General features: G+C 46.1%; 1 protein-coding gene across 1 annotated transcript in view; it reads left to right on the top strand.

Moving 5' to 3' along the window:
• The window catches only part of LOC141164496 (proton-coupled amino acid transporter 1-like), a 72,445-nt gene that overhangs the window by 17,463 nt on the left and 29,377 nt on the right, over positions 1-25,605 (top strand). Inside the window, exons 6-10 of the mRNA XM_073649826.1 lie at positions 3,108-3,192; positions 3,763-3,981; positions 5,159-5,257; positions 13,844-14,010; positions 16,047-16,216. Of these exons, the coding sequence (XP_073505927.1) occupies positions 3,108-3,192; positions 3,763-3,981; positions 5,159-5,257; positions 13,844-14,010; positions 16,047-16,216 (740 nt within the window). The remainder of the gene's footprint in view (positions 1-3,107; positions 3,193-3,762; positions 3,982-5,158; positions 5,258-13,843; positions 14,011-16,046; positions 16,217-25,605) is intronic.

The following is a 25,605-nucleotide window of genomic DNA, read 5'->3' on the forward strand; positions in this document are numbered from 1 at the left end:
AATCGTCTTATCCCGTCTGTCTGTCCAAGAAATCCCGCGTCGCTCATTGGTCCGGCAGCGGCCAATCAGCGCCGCGGGATTTCTGAAAAAAGATGGCGGCCGTTAGCGGCTCATCTGCGGGACGGAGCTCAGCAGCGATGCAGCCGGGAGATGACCGGCGCGAAGCGCTCATCTCCCGACCGCCGGCGCCGCTGACCTCCATGCGGCTAGGGTGTCAAGGGAGGACCGGGGAGCGGCGCTGCGGGTCGGGATACTTCTGCTGCGAGCGCCCGCTCATGTCCCGGGTTCTCGCAGCGGAAGTAGCCGCACAGGCAGCGCCGCTCCCCGGTCCTCACCAATACGATTCACTGATTTGTCGCGATCTCTCGCCGCAACCAATCACTGATCTTGGCCCAAAAGTTAAACACGCGGACGCTATTTAAATGTGGCACCCAAATCGGTGATTGGTTGCGGGCAGCGGCCGTGACCAATCACCGATTTGGGTGCCACATTTAAATAGCGTCCGCGACCAATCAGCACAGCGGTGTTTAAATGTGTCTGCAAGATCGGTGATTGGTCGCGGCCGATATTTAAATGTGGCGCCCAAATGGGTGATTGGTCACAGGCAGCGCCCGCGACTAATCAGCGATTTTGAACACAAATGTCCGGACCTTAGTAACACCATGCGGCTACTGTCGGGAGATCAGCGGCTAGGGTGTCAAGGGAGGACCGGGGAGCGGCACTGCCGGTCGGGATACTTCTGCTGCAAGCAGTCGCTCATGTCCCGGCTTCTCGCAGCGGAAGTAGCGGTACAGGCAGCGGCGCTCCCCGGTCCTCACCAATACGATTCCGCTCCCTGGTCCTCACCAATACGATTCGCTGATTGGTCGCGGTCTCTGCACCCGACCAATCAGTGATCTTGGCGCAAAATGTAAACACCGCTGTGCTGATTGGTCGTGGACGCCAGCCGCGCCCAATCAGTGAGATTGGCGCCAAATTTAAACACTGCTCTGCTGATTGGTCGCGGTTACCGGTCACGAATAATCAGCATTATTGGCGCCACATTTAAACATCGCTCTGCTGATTGGTCGCGGCCGTGACCAATCACCATTATTGGCGTCAAATTAAAATACCGCTCTGCTGATTGCGCCCGGTCGGCCGCATACATATTCTAGAATACCCGATGCGTTAGAATCGGGCCACCATCTAGTCTATATATATAATATATATATATATATATATATATATATATATATATATATATATATATATATATATATATATATATATATATATATATATATATATATATATATATATATATATATATATATATATATATATATATATATATATATATAATATATATATATATAATCGTCTTATCCCGTCTGTCTGTCCAGGAAATCCCGCGTCGCTGATTGGTCCGGCCACGGCCAATCAGCGACGCGGGATTTCAGAAAAAGATGGCGGCCGTTAGCGGCTCATCTGCCGGACGGAGGTCAGCGGCGATGCAGCCAGGAGATGACCAGCGCTAGCCGCTCATCTCCCCGCTGCTGGCAGCACAAGTACCCCAACAGGCGGCGCCGCTCACCTCCATGCGGCTAACATTGGGAGATCAGTGGCTTGGCCCGCTGATCTCCAGAGGACAAGTGTGAAGGGAGGACCGGGGTGCGGCGCCGCCGGTCGGGATACTTCTGCTGCGAGCAGCCGCTCATCTCCCGGCTTCTCGCAGCGGAAGTAGCAGCACAGGCAGCGCCGCTCCCCGGTCCTCACTAATACGACGCTGATTGGTCGCGGTCGACGCCCGCGACCAATCAGCGTTATGGGCGCCAAATTTCAACAACGCTCTGCGAGATTGCCATCAAATTTAAACACCGCTTTGCTGATTATACTGCAGCTGTGCATGTGCTGTCCACTAGGGGGCGCAGTTGAATAAATCTGCCAACTTTGTTGGTGCTTTCTCCTGGGCTTGTTCAACCGGTCTACACATCCTTATCACTACCAAATGTTCTTCACTCCCGGCGCTTAGGGGATCCTAAACCAGGGACGTCAAATACACAGAGGACAAAATTAAAAGCTTGGACTAAGTCATTGACCAACCTTGATATTTATAAAAAAAAATGTCTACATTTCAGAAGTTTTTCCTTATCGTCAAATAGAACGATGAAACTTTTCATATGGAAACATAAAGAATTTGTCCCACAAACACAGTACATTTTAATTAATAGATCTTAGAATAAAATAAACACATAATTACAAATGGGGCATACTGGAATATTATAATATGTTATGTAATAGCAGTAAAAAGCATAGGGCCCAATGGCCTAAGTTAAATGTGTAATAAAAAGGATAAAAAAAACTTCAATTAATAATACAGATAAAGTAAGTGCCACAGGATAATGAGCCCCACATAATCCTCCATACAGTATAATGGACCCACATAAAATTCCTCTAAAAGAAAATATAAATTTTAATTTTACTAAAATATTGTTATAAGTTCCCTTTTAGGCCATCCCCCAGTTTCCGTGGCTTCTGTTTATTCCTATCTGTCACTCATATAATCTGTATAGCCATATGTCCATGAACTTTGACTTTAACCCTTTAATTCAGAATGTGCATAAAAGAAATTAAACAAAACGCTTTTCCCAATAAAAAGACTTCATTATTAGACAATAACTTGCTGATCTCTGGAAGTTTCACCGCTGGGACCCCCAGCATTCTCCTATCCTGAGTGGTGCGAATACTCAGCCCCCCCCCCACTCCATTCATTCTCTGTGGGACTGCCGGAAATAATAGCGCTCTGCTCAGCCACATACAACAGTCCCATAGACCAGGAATAAAGGAGAGTTGTACATGCCTGATCCTGCAGAGTCCGAGTCAGACTCGGATCATTCGGACCCCCAGCGATCAATAACACTTTTCATGGATAGGTGATAACGTTCAATCTTGGAAAAGCCCTTTAAAACTTTTCACGGGTTTTGTCAAGGTCTCTATTGACTTAATGTAAAGAAGCATGTTTCCATTTACTGACATGAAGCCGAGGTATAGAAGATGGCGAGGAGCATGTATAATGTATAGAGTGGCAGAAACGTGTCTAATGTATTCCTGATGTCTTTGCTTGGTAGGAGGACTATCGGTTTCTTCCTCATCCTCACTCAGCTGGGATTTTGCTGTGTGTACTTTGTGTTCCTGGCCGATAACATAAAGCAGGTATCCGTGCAATCATTTATCCTGACCGCCTATAATTAATATTATTACTATTTTATTATTATTATTATTATTATATTTATTATTCTATATTTTATATTTTTTTAATTATTATTCTACATTATTATTGCTATGCTATATTATTATGCTATATTATAATATTTATATTTATTTATATTATAATATATATTATTTATTATTATTATTCTATATTATTTCTGTACTTAAGCTTGTAGTAAGCACTGATGTCCACCAGGTGGCGGCTGGAACACGCATTACAATATGTGTTCCAGGCACCACCTGGTGGACACCAGTGCTTACTACAAGCTTCAATGCAGAAACTTTATTTTTTTTTTTTTACTGAATATTTGGCAGATAGTATTTTAAAGCTAATATCTTTTTGTTTCAATATACCGATAAGCTATCTGTGTTATCTAGTTTTCCCTCGCCACTAACTTAGAGGCCTGTTTTACTAGTTGTTCCCACTATTTCAGGTGCCTCTATCCTTTTGATCTCACAAGGCAACAGAGTAGATTATATCTTTTTCTGCCACATGTTGCATTTATCTTGTAGGTAGTAGATGCTGCCAATGGCACAACCAATGACTGCAGCTCCAATGAGACGGTAGTGCTGAGAGACAGCATGGATTCCCGGCTCTACATCCTTTCCTTCCTGCCGTTCCTCATCCTCCTGGTGTTTATCCGGAACCTCCGCTACCTGTCCGGCTTCTCGCTCCTCGCCAATGTGGCCATGCTGGGCAGTGTAGTTATGATCTACCAGTTTATCGGACGGGTGAGTGGGGGTCCTTTTATTAAACATTGCTGACCATTCTTTCTGGTAAAACATGTGGCCATATTTAGTTTTAAAGGAATGGTCTCCCACCTTAAAGACTTAACTTTTAAAGTAGTGGACAACTCCTTTAAAACGTCTTCACAGATGGATAGTGTTTGTAAGAACAAGCACTTTTCCAATTTACCGTTTCTTAAAATTTGCATCCGTTCTTGAAATATTTTCATTTTTTTTTTGTTTACAACTTGTTGCCTAGGAGACCGACCACCGCTGTTTCTGCCGTCTAGCTTGTAAGCACTCCTCTGAAGCTGGCCCGGATTAGGAAGTAACAGCGCGCTCATAGGCTCTGTCAGCTTTAAAGTGACGCTTACAAGCTCAGTAGAAAAGAACGAGTAAGCACTGCATGCTTGGCAACTCCTGCAGCAGTGGTCGGTCACCTAGGCAACGAGCTGTAAATGAAAGAAATGTGTTTATCTCAAGAATGGCTGAACATTCTAACAAGAAGTAAATTGCCAAAGTGCTTGTTTTTAGAATATCCATCTGGTGTTTAAAAAAACAAAAAAAAGCTCACATTGGACCGGCGCTGTCCCTCGGCGCTCTGTACTGTGTCCCCTCTAGTCTCCTGGCATCAACATCAAGCCAGTTAGAACCCTCAAGTAGCAAAAGATAACATGTCATTTTTACATTGTTCATTTTTGGCGGCGTTTCGACGGTGCTTTTTCAGGCGAGTTCCTGATGAAGTCCACCTGAAAAAGCCTAATATATATATTTTTTTTTAACCCACGATTAAGATGGAAGATTTTACATTTTGATAATCAGGGATGCCTTTAATTTTATTTGCGCTGTGTGCCCGGGTACCCCAAATTGGAAGCGTTTTACAAAGTGGGGTTTGATGTGGATTTTGGTTAGGAATAGCAGCGATTCTTACTGTTATTCTTGGAAGCGGTGAACATTCCTGGATAGTAACATAACCCCCCTAACACCCCAGTCGCTCCACTCCCTTCCTACTTGAATTATAAAAAATAATCATTGGCTTTGTGTAAAATTCTTTGTTTTCTGCATTTCCAGTGATCAGCGGCTGATGACGAGCCGCTTCCTTTTATGCTTCTAGCCCCTGGAAAGCGTCTGCGTTTTATGAGTCTGTTTGGTGTATTAATGACATGACTTTTCTCGCTTTCAGAACATACCGGATCCGACGCACCTTTCCTACGCCGCCAGCTGGAGAACGTATCCTCTCTTTTTTGGGACGGCCATCTTTGCCTTTGAGGGCATTGGAGTGGTAAGCTGCTGGGTATAATTAAGGCAGTACATATTACGGCCCCGACCATTACCGTACAACTCGGGTGGGATGACAGCCCCTGTGACCGCCATGACAAGGCCGCTCCATGTGACCCAGTGTAACTGCATCCATCCGTCCGCAGGTATAATACTATAGGGCTGGAATTCCTAAAATTCCCGCTCTCCGGACTGACTGACACTTCTCCTGTGTTCTGCGCCTGTTCTTGTCTCAGCACTTGACAGTAAAACCCGTGAGTCGCTGGGATCACAGCACACGGGGGATTGAATTACCCCTGTTGGCCTTAGCGAGGGGTACACACAACATCAAAGCCATCCTCCGCCTGAGCCGGTAATTACAGATTACACTCTCATGTCGGGGTCGGTCCGCTCAGGGGTTTGCAGCCTTTGGGCCCTGAATCCTCAGCATTTCTCCTGCGAGCTCCATTTCTGGGAAGGTTTGTGCTGCTCCTCACAAAATGCTAAAATGAGCCTAATCCTATGAAGAATTTTATAATACACAAACCTATATGTATCTCTATAGATCTATCAATATATAGAGCAATTCATCGTCTGGTGTGTGTGTGTGTGTGTATATATAATGCACCGCTCTCTCCCCCCTCCCCTTTCACACGCTGCGCCACTTGACCTCCCCCGCCCTCTCACACACTGCGCAGCTCTCATGCTGCGCCGCTCGACCCCCTCCCCCCGCGCGCCCTTTCGAACACTGCGCAGCTCTCCCTCCTCCACCTCATGCACACTGCGCAGCTCCCCCCCCCTCTCGTACACTGCGCAGCTCTCCCTCCTCACCCTCTCTCACGCACACTGCGCAGCTCTCCCTCCTCCCCCTCTCTCACGCACACTGCGCAGCTCTCCCTCCTCCCCCTTTCTTCCTCTCACACTCTGCGCCGCTCGGACCCCCTCCTCTCTTCCTCTCACACTCTGCGCCGCTCGACCCCCTCACATAAAGATTCAGTTGTGATCCCCTGCTGTACTGTCTGTATACTCTTTTGCTTCCTCCCCTGTCCAGGAGATGTGGTATGATCAGACTATGTTCCTGTATGGTCAGACACAGCCATTACACAGTACACAGCAGGGGAACATTTATAAGATTATCTCAGCACAGGAACATTCTATTTAAACATCCAATTGTGGAAACTATTATTATTACAAGATCTATTGATTAAAATGTACTTTGTTAGTGGGAAAAGCCCTTTAAATAAATTTGCACGTGCCGTTGGAACTAAATTCAGTGTTTTGATCAGTTTTTTGAATTTCCATATTCTCAATATTCTCACGTTTGGAACAGGTAAACCTCCCTCCATTGTTATATCTCTTCCCATATGATTTAGAGTTATTGTCCGAACTGCCTTGTTCACACACGTCTGTGGTCCGGACGGTTCCTTGAGAATAGATTTAGGGGTAGATGACGGTCTATCTGATCTTTTCCATGTATACTCCCGAGTTATTCTCCTAATCGTGTAAATCCCCGTCAAACCTTTTTTTTTTTTTTTAATAGAGATAGATTCTTCCATTTTTACAAGATTAGCAGAATGTTTGTAATTTAGTGCAGCATAATCGGACATTTTGGAAAATTCTCTTAGGTTTTCTTGAAGTGGTAATATAGATTATTTATTAATTTTTTTTTTCCATTAATTCTTTCAGCTTAATATCTTCATATTTGATAATTAACCGCATGAGATTTTGTCTGAACATTTAGACAAAATGTCGTTCCACTGTAGTGAAAATTCTTTCCCAAATTGAGTATTTGAGGTTTTTTTTTTCTAATTCAGAGCCCTCTAGGGACCATACTTTTATCAATATATTGCTGGAGGGTGGTGGTTTAATCTCTGAGATAGTAGTACCTTTTAAAGAGCCCAGATAGTTCAAGTTGTGACCCTAATTCATCGACTCTATCAGAAGTTGTAAAAACCTGTGCCACTTTACTTGTTGCAGAAAGGACGGCATGTCCAGTGAAGTCATGATATATATCTGCAATAAAAAAAAAAAAAGTTGAATTGTATGCATATAAACTTTCAAGCTGTAAGCACAATGTGTCCGGCTATTCAATGAAAAGCAAAGGAGGGTGTAACGCCGGCATCCCTGCACGTTGCTTCTCCCTCCTCCCTGCAGGGACGCCGACATTCCACTGAGCTACCCATCCTTATCCTCTGTTCCAGGTGTTGCCGCACCTCCCGTGTCCCATGGCCTGTGCAACATTAGTATCATTAGTGTTTCCCAACCTACAAGTCCATTGTCAGGTCCTTATTACTGCACCCGCCCTGTGCCAGTCCTGTCTAGTCTGAATGTGTCCCTGACCCTGTTACCTGTCCTATCAATACCAGTACCAGGATCCCCACTCTCTGAACTAGCATCAGCATCCGGTTCAGCCTTGGACTCGGAGTCCGCTCCTGCGTTCCTGTTCCCTGGGGTCAGCCGCTGTGGCTCTGGAGTCTGTCCTGGAGTGGTCACCACCTGTGGCTCAAGTCTAACCACACCATCAGGGTCTCTAGTGAAGAACCAAGTGGACACTTAGTCACGCTCCTCCATGCTGTCCATGGTCCGTAGCGCAGTGGGTCCACACCCCACCATCGTGACCGATGGGGGAGATTCACATCCGCTCATTGGTGAGGTTAGTTGTTTCAGGATGGGTGCGGTGAACGGATATTCCCGAGCAAAGCAAGAAAGTGTATATCGAAGGCATCCAGATACCACCAAGGGATTGCTAAAAAGTCCTAGTTTATTACTATGCTCTAAAAAAGAAAATTATTAAAACAAGGATACGTTAGGCCTACACATTTCAAGCAAAAAGCTCTTGGTCAGTAACTTCATGAACACCATGACATAACACTAGGCCACCCACAAACTTGAGACCAATGGCACGGTATAACATTGAGGCTGAGTTCACACGATGCGTTTTTCATGCGTTTCCGCTGCGTTTTTGCAGTTGCGTAAACGCATGAAAAACGCATGGTAGAAGGGCAGCAATGTTCCCCAATGGAAATCCGCATGTGCTGTGCCCATGATGCGGATTTTTCCGCAGCGTAAACGCTGCGGTCAAAAATCCGCAGCATGTCAATTAATTTTGCGGAAACGCTGCTCTTTTGCCGCCATTGACTTGCATTAGACCGCATGGAATCCGCATCACTGTATATGTTGATGCGCTTTTCATGCGGTCTAATGTGCGGATGGTACCCGGGTGTGGAGGAGAGGACTCTCATCCAGACCCAGGTACCATTAAAAAAAAAGAATAAAATAAAAAATATATATATTCTCACCTTCTGACGGCCCGCGCTGCGTCCTGCCGGCTTCCCGGGCACTTCGCGGTTGAATGAAGGACCTTCGCTGACGTCAGAGTCATGTGACGGGTCACGTGACGCTGACTTCGGAAGGTCCTAAAGTCTTCACTGCCGGCAGCCGGGACCGATGAAGCAGGACACCGGGGGCCATCAGAGGGTAAAGTATAGATTTATTTTTTATTTTTTTGACATTCACACACTATATAAATCCATGCCGGTTGCATGGATTTATATAGTGTGAAGTTGACAAGCACTTTCCAAGTGATGCTAAAATCGCTTGGGAAGCGCTTGTCAACCCGCATGCGGAAATGAAAGTGAAGACCGCTTCATTTCCGCATGTCCCTGGCAGGAAACCGCATGTACAATACGCATGTACAATCCGCATGCGTGTTTTCCTGCCAGAGAGATGCAGAAACGCTCAGGAAAAATTCCTGAGCATTTCTGCATCGTGTGCACATACCCTAACAGAATAAATATCTCACTGTTTGTTTCCGTTCAGGATGAACTCGACATCTAACAATATAGATCATTATTTGACAATTTACGACAGTTTTTAGCTTATCTTAATAATAATATAATAAATCTCTTTTAAAGTTCAAGCCCAACGATGGTGCGTCTAGACTTTTTTTTGGAGAGACCTGGTGGTGTGGGGTATGGAGAGAATTAATTGTCCTCCGAGATGGGGGGAGACTGGAGGATCACTGGATCTTTTGTATGGAAACTCGAGCACCGTCTTCGGGCTTCAACTTTTAAAAGAGATTTATTATATTCTTATTAAGCGAAGCTAAATACTGTTGTAAATTGTCAACTAATGATCTATATTGTTAGATGTCGAGTTCATCCTGAATGGAAACAAACAGTGAGATATTTATTCTGTCTAAATGTTATACCGTGCCATTTGCCTTTAGTGATGCGCGAACGTGCTCTGATAAAGGGCTGTCCAGGCACGCTCGGGTGCTTACTAAGTGTCTTCGATGTGCTCGAAAACTATGTTCATGTCCCCGTGGCTGCATGTCTCGCAGCTGTTAGACGGCCGCGACACTTGCAGGGATTGCCTGCTTGTTAGACGGCCGCGACACATGCAGGGATTGCCTGCTTGTTAGACGGCCGCGACACATGCAGGGATTGCCTGCTTGTTAGACGGCCGCGACACATGCAGGGATTGCCTGCTTGTTAGACGGCCGCGACACATGCAGGGATTGCCTGCTTGTTAGACGGCCGCGACACATGCAGGGATTGCCTAACCGTGGCGAGACATGCAACTGCGGCAACTTGAACATAGTTTTCAAGCGCGCTGAAGATACTCGGTAAGCACCCGAGTGTGCCTGGATAGCCTCTTAACTTCTTATCCGAGCATGTTTGGGCATCGCTAGTCTTAAGATCATGGGCAGCCTAGTGTTAGGTCATCGTGTTCATAAGTATTTAAGGATTCCATTTACATGTGAACAGTGCCATGACTAAATACTTTTTTGCTTGAAACGCGTAGGCCTAGTGTTTCTATGTTTTTAACCACCTTTTTAAATTTTTTTTATAGAGCGTAGCAATAAACTATGAATTTTTAGCAAACAAGATAATCCCTTGGATATTTTCTTGTATATACACTTTCTAACCCTTTAAGTGCCACAGTTCTGTATTCCTGATGAGCAGTGCTATTATCTACCATACCAGTAAGGAGCATTATTGCACATGCAGTTTCATCTCTCAGTGGGGAGATTAATAAATTACATTAAAGGGTTATATAGTGGAAATACTGCAATTCCTGTAATCTAGATATCACAGCCAGGCTGCCTTTCTCTCTTTGAAGCGCGCTGGCGGTAATCATGGTTGAGGAACGTTGACTTGCGCCTAAATCCTTAATTGTCTGGATATCTTTGTTGGCTAAACCCCATATTATAGGTAAAATAATCTCATTCTCTGCATCACATTCCCAACACCATGACACAAATATATTCTGTGACTGGCCGCACAACAAAGCGAAGCCTTAATGGAAAGCGATAGCTAAAGTGCCTGTGTATTATACATGGAGACAATGGGCAGCCCGACCAGGTGTTGGGTCCCATCAGGCCGAGGACGTGGGAAGCTCTGCACATTTATAGGAACCGGATTGTACCCCCATGTCGGTGTGTGATATCAGGTAATAGTTTAGATAATTTACTAGAGAAATTGTCATAATTTATATAGCTGAAATCTGCAATTGTACATAAAAGTTTTGGAAGAAGTGCCCGAGGCGCTGGCACTCGGTTTCTCTCCCCGGCGCCTCAGCTTCTTACTGTGAAACGACATCATCAGGAGGCAGTGATGGAAGCAATGTGAGTGACAACTGTGCTGCCCCCTCATGATTCATTTGAAGGCGGTGATGGAAGCTGTCGCTGGTGTCACTCACCTTGCCTCCATCACCGCTCCCTCAACGTCTCCTATCAAAGTAAGACTGCGGCTGGCAGTGATAGAAGCGGAGTATTAGCACCTCGGTCATTTCTCCCACAGCTTCTGTCAGCGCCATGGATCCAGGACATTTTCAGAAGGCAGCAATGATGAAAATGTGGTAAGTGAGTGCAGCGCCACCTCCTGTGACTTCCTGTTCCAGGCAGGGTGATGAATGCTGCAGGGAAGTGAGTGCAGCCCCATCTTCCTCTTACAGGTAAGGTGATAGACGCTGCAGGGAAGTGAGTGCAGTCCCATCCTCCTGTAACTTTCTGTTCGGGGCAGGGTGATAGACCCTGCAGGGAAGTGAGTGCAGCTCCATCCTCTTGTGACTTACTGTTCCAGGCGGGGTGATAGATGCTGCAGAGAAGTGAGTGCAGCCCCAGCCTACTGATGACACCTATTTTGAGACTCCTGAACAATGCCTTCAGCATGATGGAGGATATGACACAAGGCAAAAGTGATATCTAATTAGCTTTGTGAACATAACGTTGACATTTTGAGTCCATGGTCAGGAAAGTCCCCAGATCTCAATTCCATTGAGAACCTATGGACTATCCACAGGAAGTGGGTGGGCAAGCAAAAACACATAAAGCACTGACTAGAGAACAATAGGGCGATCATCCGTCAGGATTTGGCCCAGAAGCTGATATCTGGCTGCCAGGACTAAGGGCAGAAGTTTTGGAAAATGAGGGTCAACACTATATATCGAGTCTTTACATAAACTTGATGTATTTCTCAGTCAAAGTGTAAAAATTTATGAAATGCTGATAATTGTACTTCAGTAACTATTGAAATGTCTGACCAAAAGATCGAAAAACACTGCAAAGTATGTCAAAACCAGTATTAATGTCTCCAAAATTTTGGCCATGACTGTACGCCTGCCACTAGCGGATGTACATTTTAGTGTATTGTGCTCAGACGTATTTATACATTTGGCACGCCTTACTCCAGAGGGCTTCTGCTGACGGCTGGCTTCACCCCATTGGCCTACAAATGTAAGGCTTTTTTTGGAGTATAATAAACTAGACTCTAGAGGAAAGGCATGTAAATGGGACAGTCATTGTGTGACCTGTCTCTAGCTGCAGTGAGTCTTAGATGGATTACTGAAAGTGGGGCTTCTCTGTGTATCTCCGCACTCTTTTCTGTCATACTGCATGGACACACACAGAGGCGTCCTTTTAGTTCAGTTAGGAGCAGGAAATTCATTGGACTATGGCCACATTAGACAAAAGTCAGCTGAATACGCTTGGTTGTTTATCGAGGCCTACCGACTCTCCTCTGAAAGATGATTGTCAGAGGAGATAAGGATCCAGCATGTCTGATTTCAGACTGTTCTTTGGTAGATGAGCTGCTCCCAGAGAGATCCAGCAGATTGAGCTCTCCTGTGTATGGGAGAGTTGGGCGAGATAGTTGTCAGCCCGAATGATTCTTCTGCTGACTGCTGTCTAACCTAAAAGTTGCGTCTGATATAAGCCCCTTGTTTTCCTTGGACCTTTGTGGAGCAATCCACGGTCCTGCACGGTGCACCTCATAGACATTACAAGGATGAGATGTCCACATCCTGAACTTTTGCCTCTCTAGATACCATCTTTCATTCAGCCATGAAGATCTGATCTCCAGAGCAGTTATTAGACCCCTGCTACGTGCTCCTCGTCTGTTTAGTTTCTCACGGTAATATCTGTACTGCTGATCTGTGGACGGGACTAATAATTCTGGGTGAGATAGGTTAATGCTTAGATGATTAGGAGAACATGCCACAATGAGGACGCCCCCCGAGGGTTATAGACAGGTCACCATTTCGGGCATTACAAGCCTCAACGTATGCAGCCATTTAGTGATCTGTACAGCAATGCTAATTGCATGTTAATTATCCAGAATCCTAAAATCGATAGGTCACTGGCCCTGGGGCAGAGAGGTGATGGCCCTTTTAACTATCGCATCAAGTTTTGCTGTATGGTCATTTGGAAATTGCAAGAAAACTCGAGCTGTGCACCTAGTGGTCTTCAGTAATCTCTGGTATTCTGAGTAAGTCGTTGCATAGCTGCTGCATTGTTTGACACATAGCGAGGTTCTTCAGCAGCTAAAGTATGTGATGGCAACTGCAGAACCTCATTCATAAGAAACTGAGGTCTATGTCAAGGTAGATATTATTTGAAGGGGGAATCCATTAAAAATGTCACCAGAGGAGTCAGGTCACCACTGATTTCCATAATACATTTCCATAATGACACCCCCCCACCAATTGCTGAGCCATAATGGCAGAAGCACCTGTATTTCCGCAAGCCGGGGCGGAACCATATACTTTCTATTAAGTCCATATATAACCCTGCTAATGCCTGAGCCCTTCTCAGGAGCCACTCCCTCACCGATCAAAACTATTAAGCAGGGCCACAACATATCTAAACTTTTAAAACTGTAGTTACCCTTTAATGTCACTATTAATAGAAATCTCTGAACAATGCTAAAAGGGCTCTCCGCAGCATTGTACGTCTGTCCCTTTCCCATGTGGGGCTCTATAGCTAATTTTTGAATCCTACACATGCCAGCATAGGTTCAGTTTACTATAAAATCATTGGGACCTGAGCTGCCATATCGGAGAATGGCCACTACATGGTGTACGGAGCTGTTGTGTACACTGGGTACTCCCAGCAGCAGAGAGATCTATGGGTGCAGGGTGTCCGATCCCACTGATCAGATAGGTCATGAACTATTCCAAGGATTGGGGACAGCTGCTTTTAAAAAAAAAAAACATGCAGACTTCATTTAGATGTTTTCCTTGGTTGGACCCAAACCCAGGACCCCCATGCTGCAGTACTGCTAACCATAGAGTTTCCTTATAGCTTTGTTTGCTCCTTTGCTTTCTCCAGGTCTTACCCTTAGAGAACAAGATGAAAATCCCCCATCAGTTTCCGGTAGTGTTGTATGTAGGCATGGGATTCATAACGCTTCTGTACATCAGCATGGGGACGCTTGGCTATTTGCGATTTGGCTCGGATATCCGGCCCAGCATAACATTGAATTTACCCAATTGTTGGTAAGTGTTCTTGACTCAATACTACTACATCCAGAATTGGTCATTTTGATACCGGTACTCCGTGCTTCTCTGATTTAGAAAACCCATTTTCGTGTTTCCCATTATGATTTAATAGAGAGGTGAATTCCTCTTCAGGATCCACATCTCTTGACCAAAGTGTAGAGTGTTTACAAAGAGTGTCTGTCCCTCTGGAGGACCCAACCTGTTCTGTTCTGTTTAGAGACTTTACTCTGTCTGTATCTTTATTACATTTGACTATGGGGTTAGTAATGGGGATGTCTTATAGGCGCCTCTCCATTACTAACCCTTGGCTTTAGGTCAACGCCCATAAAACAGTTGACATTAACCCCACAACTATTACCCAACTTGGCACCGCATCGGGGCAAGTGGGAAAAGCGAGGCTAAGCGCCAGATTTGGCGCATCTTATGGGGTGGCTGAGGGCTGATGATCTTAGTCTGGGAGGGGGCCAATATCCATCAACCCTTCCCTGGCTGTTAATATCAGCCCACAGCTGTCTGTTTAGCCTTTGCTAGTTAGTAATTATTGGGAGACACTACATCATCTTCTTTTTTTTTTTTTTTTTGATTCCCCCCCCCCCCCCGTAAACTAACCAGTAAAGGCTGCGCAAACTGCAGTGAGCTGTTATTGATAGCCTGGGAACCTTTAGGGCTATTGGCCCCTTTCCCAGAATATTAACATCAGCCCCCAGCTGTCGGCTTTCCCTCAGCTGGTTGATAACATTACAGGGGACCTCACGCTGTTTTTAATATATTTGTCTAAACAAATTAAAGAGCAGGAAAAAAAAACACGTAAAGGGCTGATTGTATAGCACACTGACATATTTCTATCTATCTAGTTCCTCATCGCAATCTCTTTAAACATCTTTTAATACCGAACATTCTCTTTAATTTCTGTGTTACATTTCATTCCATACGTGTCACACGGACATACGGATACGAACAACACGCAGACACACGGATCTCCCCAGTACTGGTTTTTCCTGTACACGAATCAAGACGTGTGAAGGAGGCTTAAGGCACACGCATGTGTGAATGCGACCTAAGAAGGGTCAATTATGAATTTCAGTAAAGATCCACATATATGTCTTGCAACCTCTAAAATGCGCATAGAAGATAAGAAATGAAAAAAGGATGTCTATATCATGCTAGATGTTATGGAATATAATGATATATCACTTTTAAAAATTTAAACAAATAGCATAACTAAGAACCTCCTAAATATACCTTGGGACATCCTGCTTAATATATGGGATAATTAGCAACCTCGACAGGTGTTTCGCCACTAAAACTGTGGCTTCATTAGGAGGTAATAATAAAATGTGGAAAGATTTTCATATACTTCATGCAGCGAAGTATCTGCATATTTTGAGGCCTGTCTTTTGGTCATGTTTTCAGCACTTCCGGTGCTTCTTGCACTGTTTCATACTTCCAATCAGTGCTGAGAACACTGTGTCATGGGTCACTTGCTATAGAGGAATGGACCTGCCACAAGGGCTATGTGATTTCCTGCACAGGCGTCAAGGTGGCGTGGCTGGAGTAGACAATTGGACCCATTTGTGCATGTGCCAAGGTGGCGTGGCTGGAGTAGACAATTGGACCCATTTATGCATGTGCCAAGGTGGCGTGGCTGGAGTAGACAATCAAATACTTTTGCACATACACCAAGGTGGTGTTGCTAGTGTAGGCGATCAGACCCTTTTTGCACATGCATTAACCCAACGTCACCTGTGTTCTTGGATTCTAGGAAGTTGGCGCAAATGGCTGGGGGCTGATCAGACGAGACATCATTTGCATGACCTCCCTGGTTAGACAGCTGGTAGCCATCCAGGAGAGTAGTGAGGGAATGAGACCGTGATCTTAAGATGGTGCTGGGTGGGTGTAGTGGGCGGGCAAGGAGATGGAGAGATCTTATAGGCAGAAGTGCGATCTAAGACTGAGAAGCTGTTGCTGGTGGAAAGTTCTGCATGTTGTGTAATGATATTTCCCGTCTTATGACTCTGTTCTCTTTCCTGCAGGTTATATCAGACTGTGAAGTTGCTCTACTCATTTGGAATATTCATCTCCTTCGCGTTACAGTTTTATGTGGCCGCAGAAATTATAGTCCCTACTGCCACTGCTCGAGTGGGTGAACGCTGGGTGCTCTTGGTCGACCTTTCTGTGAGGGCAGCTCTAGTTTGTATCACATGTAAGTCTCTTTCAAAAGAAACTTTATGTTCCAGGATACTATTAAGTAATTTCAGAATCTAAACTCTTGGTAATATACTGCAGAAGGGCAAATATGTTTCATGGGGCATGTGCATGTCATAACGGTTACCCTCACTCAGGACCACCCTATGCCACGTGCTAACGTGGATGGCACTTAATTGATGTAATACCACATGAGCAGCCCTCAAAATTTTGTGCTGTCAGAATATATAGTTCTTGTAGGTGGCTGAACTTTCACATGCAGCCATTCAATCTAAATGGTCACGGTAATTTTAACAAACTTTGCATTTTTTTACTATATGTTATCAGTGAAATATCTTACTTTCTCCGCTTATGATCCACTTCTTTTCCTCCACATTAGTCCTAAACTCATCACTCACTTTTAAGAACTTCTGCTATTCTTCTTGGTCAAAGCAAGACTGACTACCAGGTGACTGAGGGATCAGTTTACAGCTAAGAAGAGTAGGGAGTAGCACAGAGATATGGTATTGTTCTCTAGGAAGCTTTTATCTTGAATCCAAGGGCTGAATTCACAGCTACACTGTTCAATACTGCTGAATAATGTCATCTATGTGTCTACTATCTTTGTCTGTGTGCTACAAGGAAGCAGAGGAGCAGAAATTTATCATGTCTCTACCAGGCATGACAGATATCATAGCTGCTAGTATTCACCACTAGCTCAGAGACAACTGATAGTCAACTGATAGTCTGTGGAGTGTAAAAGTGGTGGAAATGTAGGCTACTCCTTATTTAATGTCCAGAAATATTATTACTGATGGATAAAAATAAAAAAAATTTACAGGACAGGAAACATTTCTAAATGGGATAAAGTCAGCAGAGGGGGTGCGAGCAGAAGGATCTGCAGAGAGGGGGGGCGAGCAGAAGGATCTGCAGAGAGGGGGGGCGAGCACAAGGATCTGTTAGGACCGATTCTTTTTAATCTCTTTATTAATGACCTTGGGGATGGGATTGAAAGTAAAGTGTCAGTCTTTGCTGAAGACACCAAGCTATGTACGACAATAAGAACTGAGCTTGACAGTATAACATTACAAAAACAATCTGGATAAAATGACTGAATGGGCAAACACTTGGCAGATGAGATTTAATGTAGATAAATGTAGAGTAATGCACCTAGGACCTAATAATGCTATTGCTGCTTGTACATTAAATGTAAATATTCTACAGAACAGGAGAAGGATTTGGGTTTCCTGGTTACAAGTAAGCTGAGCAGCAGTACTCAATGTCAGGCAGCAGCTGCAAAAGCAAACAAGATTTTAGGGTGTATAAAAAGAGAGATTTAATTCCGTGATCCCAATGTATTGTTACCCGTCTATAAATAATGGTAGTCACATCTGGAATATGGGATCCAGTTTTGGGCTCCACATTTGAAAAAGGATATTGGGTAGTTAGACAGTTCACATGTGGCAACTAGATTATTACAAGGGATAGAAGGCCTCTCATATGAGGAGAGGTTGGAGAAGTTTGGATCATTTTGCATCAGAGGAGATCTCTCTTGTATGTATAAATACCTGTGTGGACCAGGGGGCATTGATAACGGCAGCTAAATAGGAAAGGATTCTTTACAGTTAGAGCAGTCAGACTGTGGAATGCCCGACCACAAGAAATAATAATGGCAGATACTATATCAGCAGTTAAAAAGGGGCTGGATGCTTTTCTCATTTTCAGATCCACCTTTTCCAGTGGGTGATGGTCGCAGCTCACCTCCTCCCGTCTCCCTGCACAGATCACAGAGCATGCCCACAACGCTCTCCTATAACAGTGAATGAACGGCTCCCGTCTAGTGCTTCCTGTGGTCCATGTAGCTGATGTGAAGCAGATCTTTCAATTCTGTTATAGCCGCTCCAGAAATAGAATACAAAAAAAAAAGTACAATCAGAAAATAAAAGCAAATGGGGAAAAATATTTATCTGGTAATAATTCTAAGCGATGGGAGTTAGTGCACTTGTGAGTGACACAGCCGAATCTTCTCAAGAGCAAAGATGTGTCCATACCAACAGCCAAATTATCCTTACCGAGCCGCAGGGCGAAGATCCGGCAATGACTAGTGTTATGGCCCCACTAAATGGCACTACAACAGTGCTGCTATTCTTCATGCATCTTCCAGTACGGCTGTAACAAGCCTTTAATGCTCTATATGCTGCTCCCACTGACTGCCGACGCTTTGCCTTTCATGCCCTGGACCAGAGGTACCAGGCATCGCTCTCCTCTCACGTCTCTGACCTCCTGGCCTGCGTTCACTATTCCCGAGCTTTTCCTGACCCAAGAGCTCCAGGATTGCCATAATTTGCTTTTTTGAGCTTCCAGCGTTTCATACGAACCCTAAGAGCAGCCACTAAAGCCGTCCATGCAGAAAGAGAGTGATATTATTTGACAGGTCAGCCCCTTTTTAATGGAGAGAGGGGGGGGGAACCTATGAATTTTTTACGCATTTAGTGCTTTGTGTGAAACTCAAGAGAATGAGCAAATTAGAGACGTCTCCTATTGCCACCGCTGGTACACCAGGCTTTCTGGATCTTAATGATTTTTCTTCTTCTTTTTTTTTTTTTCTTAATAAATATTTAATAGTATCGGATCGCAATCTACAGTAAAATTGATCAAACGATTGCAAGTCCACTGGAAAATAAATTAAAAATTTTAATTAATTTAATTTTTTTTTTTTTAAATATACAAGTTTAAATCTCTCTTTTCCCAAATCCAAAATTTTATATAAATAAAAAATACACATTTGGTATTGTCGCATGTTTAAAAGTTCGACGCATCTAAAATTGAGTCTGGTACGTTGAATATGTGCTGACGGATGTGACCACTGCTCCCATAGACTGTGGATGGGGCAATGGCCGTGCATGGGCACTACAGCTCCTTTGACACATAAATAACGAGAGCTACAGTCCTTAGGTGGTCTCAGGGGTGTAATTTGCGGGATAGCCCCTTTAAACGCTCTTTTATGTCACATTTCTATAGGTCACACCTTGTATAACGTGAGAATAGGCCTTGATACTCAGTGGGTTAACATAACCTAAAATATGCAACTTTTCCCTGTGGCCCTACAGGGCTTGGTGTATCCATAGAGCGACAAGTCCTAGGTTTAGATAATGGAGACGCATATGAAAAGCTTTCTTATTGATGCACTGGAGCTGGCGATTCCCATAGGAGTTTTTATGGAATTGATGGAAATCTGTGGAGGGGGCTACGTACCACTTTACTCTTCCCTCTTTCCTTGTCCGTAGGGGCACCGGTTGTGGCTGCATCTTTCAATCCATTGTACTCATTGTTTAACTTGTTCATATAAGGAAAAAGTAGCTTTATCCTATCCTTAAAGGTGTCAAATTCTGAATTTAATAGAGAGATCCCTTTAAAAATGTAAGGGATCTTTTTAGTTTGCTGCTGATCTGAACAGGACATTCATTTTAGGGGTAGTCCGACCATATATTTGGGATCCATAGTAGCGATGAGCGAGCGTGCTCGTTTAACCCTTTCTCCGAGCATGCTCGCGTGCTTACCGAGTATCTTCGGCGTGCTCGTATATTATGTTCGATTCCCTGCATCTGCATGATTTATGGCGGACACCTGCGCACAAGTTCCCTGCTTTACACTTGTACACAGACGGGCAGGGAACTTCACCTTGCAGAAGAAGATGAAGTGCGCAGGATCTGGCCATAAAGACTGCACGTCACAGGGCACTGTGACGTGCAGGGGAGGGGGGAAATATTTTAATTAAACAAGTAGGCAGGATTTCTTCCCATCTCCCGGACGGGAACACATCGTAAGTCACAAGAAATAAAAAGCAATTTTACAGCCACAAGACGTCTATGGGCCATACAGATAAGTATAGATTCACGTTTCTATCTCTTGTATGCCCATATTAGAGGTCTGAAAAGTTCCAGGGGGTGACAGATTCCCTTTAAAGAAAAATACACAACACAAAAACCTGATTTTAATTTTCTGATGGCTTTCCTTTACTGGGAGATTATTCCCTACCAGTATCAGATACTCCACCTGAAATTAATGAAAAAATATGATTGATGTACCATTGCTGGTAGTGAACTTTTAATCTGTTTGTAAATAAGGTTTTCGGTGCCTTGTGGGTGGTCTAAAGTATGATGCTTCTCCCACCATGCTTCACAGTTAGGATGGTGATCTTGGGGTTGTACTCGTCCTTCTTCCTCAAGTGTATTGCCAACAGCCAGGAGTTTAGAGCAGATGCACTGCCCAAAGAATGATTTCCAGGCCAAACACCATGACCTCGGACAGCGCTGATGATGCCAATCATGTCAAAGCAAAGAGAGAGCTTTTATGGAGTATGTTGTGATGACAGTCAAAGCACTTGCCCGACTTGGCACCGCCCATTAGACACTTGCAACCTAATTTCTATACATATTTAAAGTTTGTCTTTTTTAAAATGTGGTGCCCAGAACTGGACACAGTATTCCAGATGAGGTCTGACCAAGGAGGGGTAGACGGGGAGTTTCTTTTTTTCACTTGTACTATTGATTTATAACATAAAAATTAAAACAATGATTACACTTTAAATTAGTTTTTAGCGGAGTTTGGAATATGCTATGCAAAAAGTAACGAGGCAGTCTGTGAAAATAATTCCACATTAGTTTTCATTTGCAGCCAGTCCCCGTTACTTGGAGAACTCCGATGCACTTTCCTTAATATGTGCCAATATTTTCTAGACGTTAAGAAAAATCCTGAAGGACGTTTCATAAGGGGAAATTTTCATTTGATGCACTATGAATCATTGCATTGGCAATTCCCAGAATCCTTCTGACCTCTTACAACCCCCCTACATTTTGGTGTCAGAATTTCACTTAATCCCATTATGTGGCTGTCAGTTGATGTGGATATTAGATGCAGGCACCACAGGTTGGTCTCCTTGCCGCTTCCCACAGAGCGAGCCTTCCATTACAGTATTGATTCATGCCTTTCTCTTCTTTTCCCCTTCCATTTTTTGCTTTGGACAGTTCTTTATGGGGCCTTCGTATTAATCTTGACATTGCCATTCAAAGTAGACATTTTGCTAGCAGAAATGCATAAATCAGCACCTATAGAAGGTGAATTGCATCTCTCGCCAGCTGTACTTTACAATCTTATCTGGCCATGTGCTGTGTGACACATGCATAAAGTGCTGAAAAGACATGGGAACAGCATGGGGAAGACCCCTGGAAGCATCTGACACCCAGGTCACTGTCTAAAAGTGTGCCCATCATAAGTGATCCTTGCCGCATCAGAAGATGCAGACTTGCAACTATCCCCGTGCAAGTTGTAGTCCCAGGGCAGTGTTCAATTGTACCTCCCCCATTCCTTGCAATACAAGCACAAGTATGCAGCCTGCCACCCACCCACCCCCAGGCTGCAATACTATACTGCTTGCTTGCACTTGAAATTGGGCCTTTGAGGCATGTGGAGGCGGAATCTGGCCACCACGTCATGGCTGCGTTGGCGGCCTGGAATCCATACTCAGTCCCCAGCCGCCCGGCGGCCGGGTGTCCATGCTCGGTCCCCAGCCGCCCCGCGGCCGGGTATACACACACTGTTCCCAGCCGCCTGGGGGCAGCCGGGTGTCCATAAACGGTCCCCAGCCGCCCCTATTTCTCCTTGGAACATCCCCCCACACACTTTTCTTAGCCTGACCTGCTTTAGGGCAGCATTGGCCGAGCCCACCAGAAAACTAGACTCCTCCGGTGGGCCCTGGCTTCTCCATCAGGGGAGTTGAGAGTGCCAAGGTGAGGAGCATGATGAGGATGATAGAAGTTAGCATCTGCTTTGTTTTGTTGTAATGCAAGCTCATGTATGTAGTAGCGGCTAGGCCTGAGGTGGTCAGCGTTTTGGCGCATATCCTACCTCCTCCGAGGATTGCTGGATGTTTTCCTGCTACTATCCAAGTTCTATGACTCCCGTTAAAACAAAGCTTCAGGTGATAAATGATGGATGAGGTAGTGGCAAAGGAGAAAGAGCAGGAGGAACAGGGACCATTCACATCAATATCAGGCCAGTCAACCACATATGTCTTGTAGGATATGTTTCTGTAACAAAAGGAGCGGTTCGGCTGCACAGTTATAGGGCATACAGTGAGTGCAATGCCTACCAAAAATTTCGAAGCACTCCAATGCCCCTTGGAAATGACATGGAGGTCAGAGGGCGTTAACTAAACCTTTTTTTCCATTTATAGCAACTGGGTCTCCTGTGCACTGTTGGCCTAAGCAGTGAATGGAAGGCTTTCCAAAAATTATGAGGAACTGCAATGCCCCTTACAAGAGCCATGCAGTACAGCATATTACAAACATAAGTCCCATTATTGCGGAGTGGGTCTCCCATAGGATTTGCTTATGCCTTCCAAGCAAAAGCTGACAAAAATAAGGACTTAGGAACTTGCAATGCTGGCACCCTGGTGGTATAGTGGTGGTGGAGGCTGAGGATAAGGAGAAGAACATAAAACAGCCGAAATGAGGAAGCGTATACCCATGTGTGGATGTGAAGCGGTGCATTTGAATACACCTCCCGAAATAACACAGTGGATTTGACTTTGTTACTCTGCTGTCATTTGGTGGTGATGAGAAGTCTGGCCCAATCCAGCCCTTGTTCATTTTGATAAGGGTCAGCTTGTCAGCATTATCAGTTGACAGGTGAGTGCGCTTATCAGTTATAATTCCCCCAGCGGCACTAAAAACACGCTCCGATAACACGCTAGCAGCAGGGCAGGCCAGGACCTCCAAGGCGTACAGAGCAAGTTCATTCCAAGTGTCCAGCTTGGATACCCAATAATTAAAAGGCACAGAGGAATCACAGAGGACGCTGGTACGGTCGGCAAGGTACTCCCTCACCATCTTTTGAAACTTTCCACTCCTTGTGAGAGTACCCCGCGCCTCAGGGCCTGTAAGCTGGGCGGGTGTCAGAAAACTGTCCCAGAACGTTGACAGTGTTCCCCTGCCTCTGCTGGATTGGAGTTGCATCTCTCTCGCCTGTACGCCTTGGTTGGGCAACGAACTGTGACCTCTGCCGCTAGCGTGTTCAGATGGGAATTTTTTTAAGAGTTCTGCAGCAAGGGCCTTCTGGTACTGCCCCATTTTTGTAGTCCTCTCCACCTCAGGAATAAGAGAGTGAAAGTTCTCCTTTGTAGCGGGGGTCTAAAAGTGTCACCAACCAGTAATGACAGCCACCCAACATTTTGACAACGCGAGGGTCACGGTTAAGGCAGCGTAACATAAAGTCAGCCATGCGTGCCAGACTGGCAACGGGCAAGATTTTCGTGTCCTCACCAAGATGACAACTCACCATGTCCTCCTCGTTGTCCTCCTCGTCCTCCTCCTCCCCCCCCCCCCACCTTTCCTCAGGCCACCCACGCTGAACCGACGGTATGACACTTGTACAGGTACTACCGTCTACAGCGCATGATACCAGCTCCTGTTCTTCCTCCTCCCCCCCCCCCCCCCACCTGTCCTCAGGCCACCCACGCTGAACAGAAGGTATGACACTTGTACAGGTACTACCGTCTACAGCGCATGATACCAGCTCCTGTTCTTCCTCCTCCTCCTCCTCCCCTCCCCCCCCCCCCCACCTGTCCTCAGGCCACCTACACTGAACCGACGGTATCACACTTGTACAGGTACTACCGTCTACAGCGCATGATACCAGCTCCTGTTCTTCCTCCTCCTCCTCATCCCCTCCCCCCCCACCTGTCCTCAGCCCACCCACGCTGAACCGACGGTATGACACTTGTACAGGTACTACCGTCTACAGCGCATGATACCAGCTCCTGTTCTTCTTCCTCCTCCTCCTCCTCCTCCTCCTCCTCCTCCTCCTCCTCCTCCTCCTCCTCCTCCTCCTCTCCCCCCCCCCCCCCCACCTGTCCTCAGGCCACCCACGCTGAACCGACGGTATGACACTTGTACACGTACTACCGTCTACAGCGCATGATACTAGCTCCTGTTCTTCCTCCTCCTCCTCCTCCTCCTCCTCCTCCTCCTCCTCCTCCCCCCACCTGTCCTCAGGCCACCCACGCTGAACCGACTGTATGACACTTGTACAGGTACTACCGTCTACAGCGCATGATAATAGCTCCTCCTCCCCCCCCCCCCACCTGTCCTCAGGCCACCCACGCTGAACCGACGGTATGACACTTGTACAGGTACTACCGTCTACAGCGCATGATACCAGCTCCTGTTCTTCCTCCTCCTCCTCCTCCCCCCCCCCCACCTGTCCTCAGCCCACCCACGCTGAACCGACGGTATGACACTTGTACAGGTACTACCGTCTACAGCGCATGATACCAGCTCCTGTTCTTCCTCCTCCTCCTCCTCCCCCCCCCCCCACCTGTCCTCAGGCCACCCACGCTGAACCGACGGTATGACACTTGTACAGGTACTACCGTCTACAGCGCATGATACCAGCTCCTGTTCTTCCCCCCCCCCCCCCCCACCTGTCCTCAGGCCACCCACGCTGAACAGACGGTATGACACTTGTACAGGTACTACCGTCTACAGCGCATGATACCAGCTCCTGTTCTTCCTCCTCCTCCTCCTCCTCCTCCTCCTCCCCCCCCCCCCCCACCTGTCCTCAGGCCACCCACACTGAACCGACGGTATCACACTTGTACAGGTACTACCGTCTACAGCGCATGATACCAGCTCCTGTTCTTCCTCCTCCCCTCCCCCCCCCACCTGTCCTCAGCCCACCCACGCTGAACCGACGGTATGACACTTATACAGGTACTACCGTCTACAGCGCATGATACCAGCTCCTGTTCCTCCTCCTCCTCCTCCTCCTCCTCCTCCTCCTCCTCCTCCTCCTCCTCCTCCTCCTCCTCCTCCTCCTCCTCCTCCTCCTCCTCCTCCTCCTCCTCCTCCTCCTCCTCCTCCTCCTCCTCCTCCTCCTCTCTCTCCCCCCCCCCCCCCACCTGTCCTCAGGCCACCCACGCTGAACCGACGGTATGACACTTGTACAGGTACTACCGTCTACAGCGCATGATACTAGCTCCTGTTCTTCCTCCTCCTCCTCCTCCTCCTCCTCCTCCTCCCCCCACCTGTCCTCAGGAACCGACTGTATGACACTTGTACAGGTACTACCGTCTACAGCGCATGATAATAGCTCCTCCTCCTCCTCCCCCCCCCCCCCCACCTGTCCTCAGGCCACCCACGCTGAACCGACGGTATGACACTTGTACAGGTACTACCGTCTACAGCGCATGATACCAGCTCCTGTTCTTCCTCCTCCTCCTCCCCCCCCCCCCCCACCTGTCCTCGGCCCACCCACGCTGAACCGACGGTATGACACTTGTACAGGTACTACCGTCTACAGCGCATGATACTAGCTCCTGTTCTTCCTCCTCCTCCTCCTCCTCCTCCT

Source organism: Phyllobates terribilis, unplaced genomic scaffold (genome assembly GCF_046119375.1).
Source record: "Phyllobates terribilis strain yellow unplaced genomic scaffold, ASM4611937v1 Scaffold_10__3_contigs__length_209671492, whole genome shotgun sequence".
Lineage (NCBI taxonomy): Eukaryota > Metazoa > Chordata > Amphibia > Anura > Dendrobatidae > Phyllobates > Phyllobates terribilis.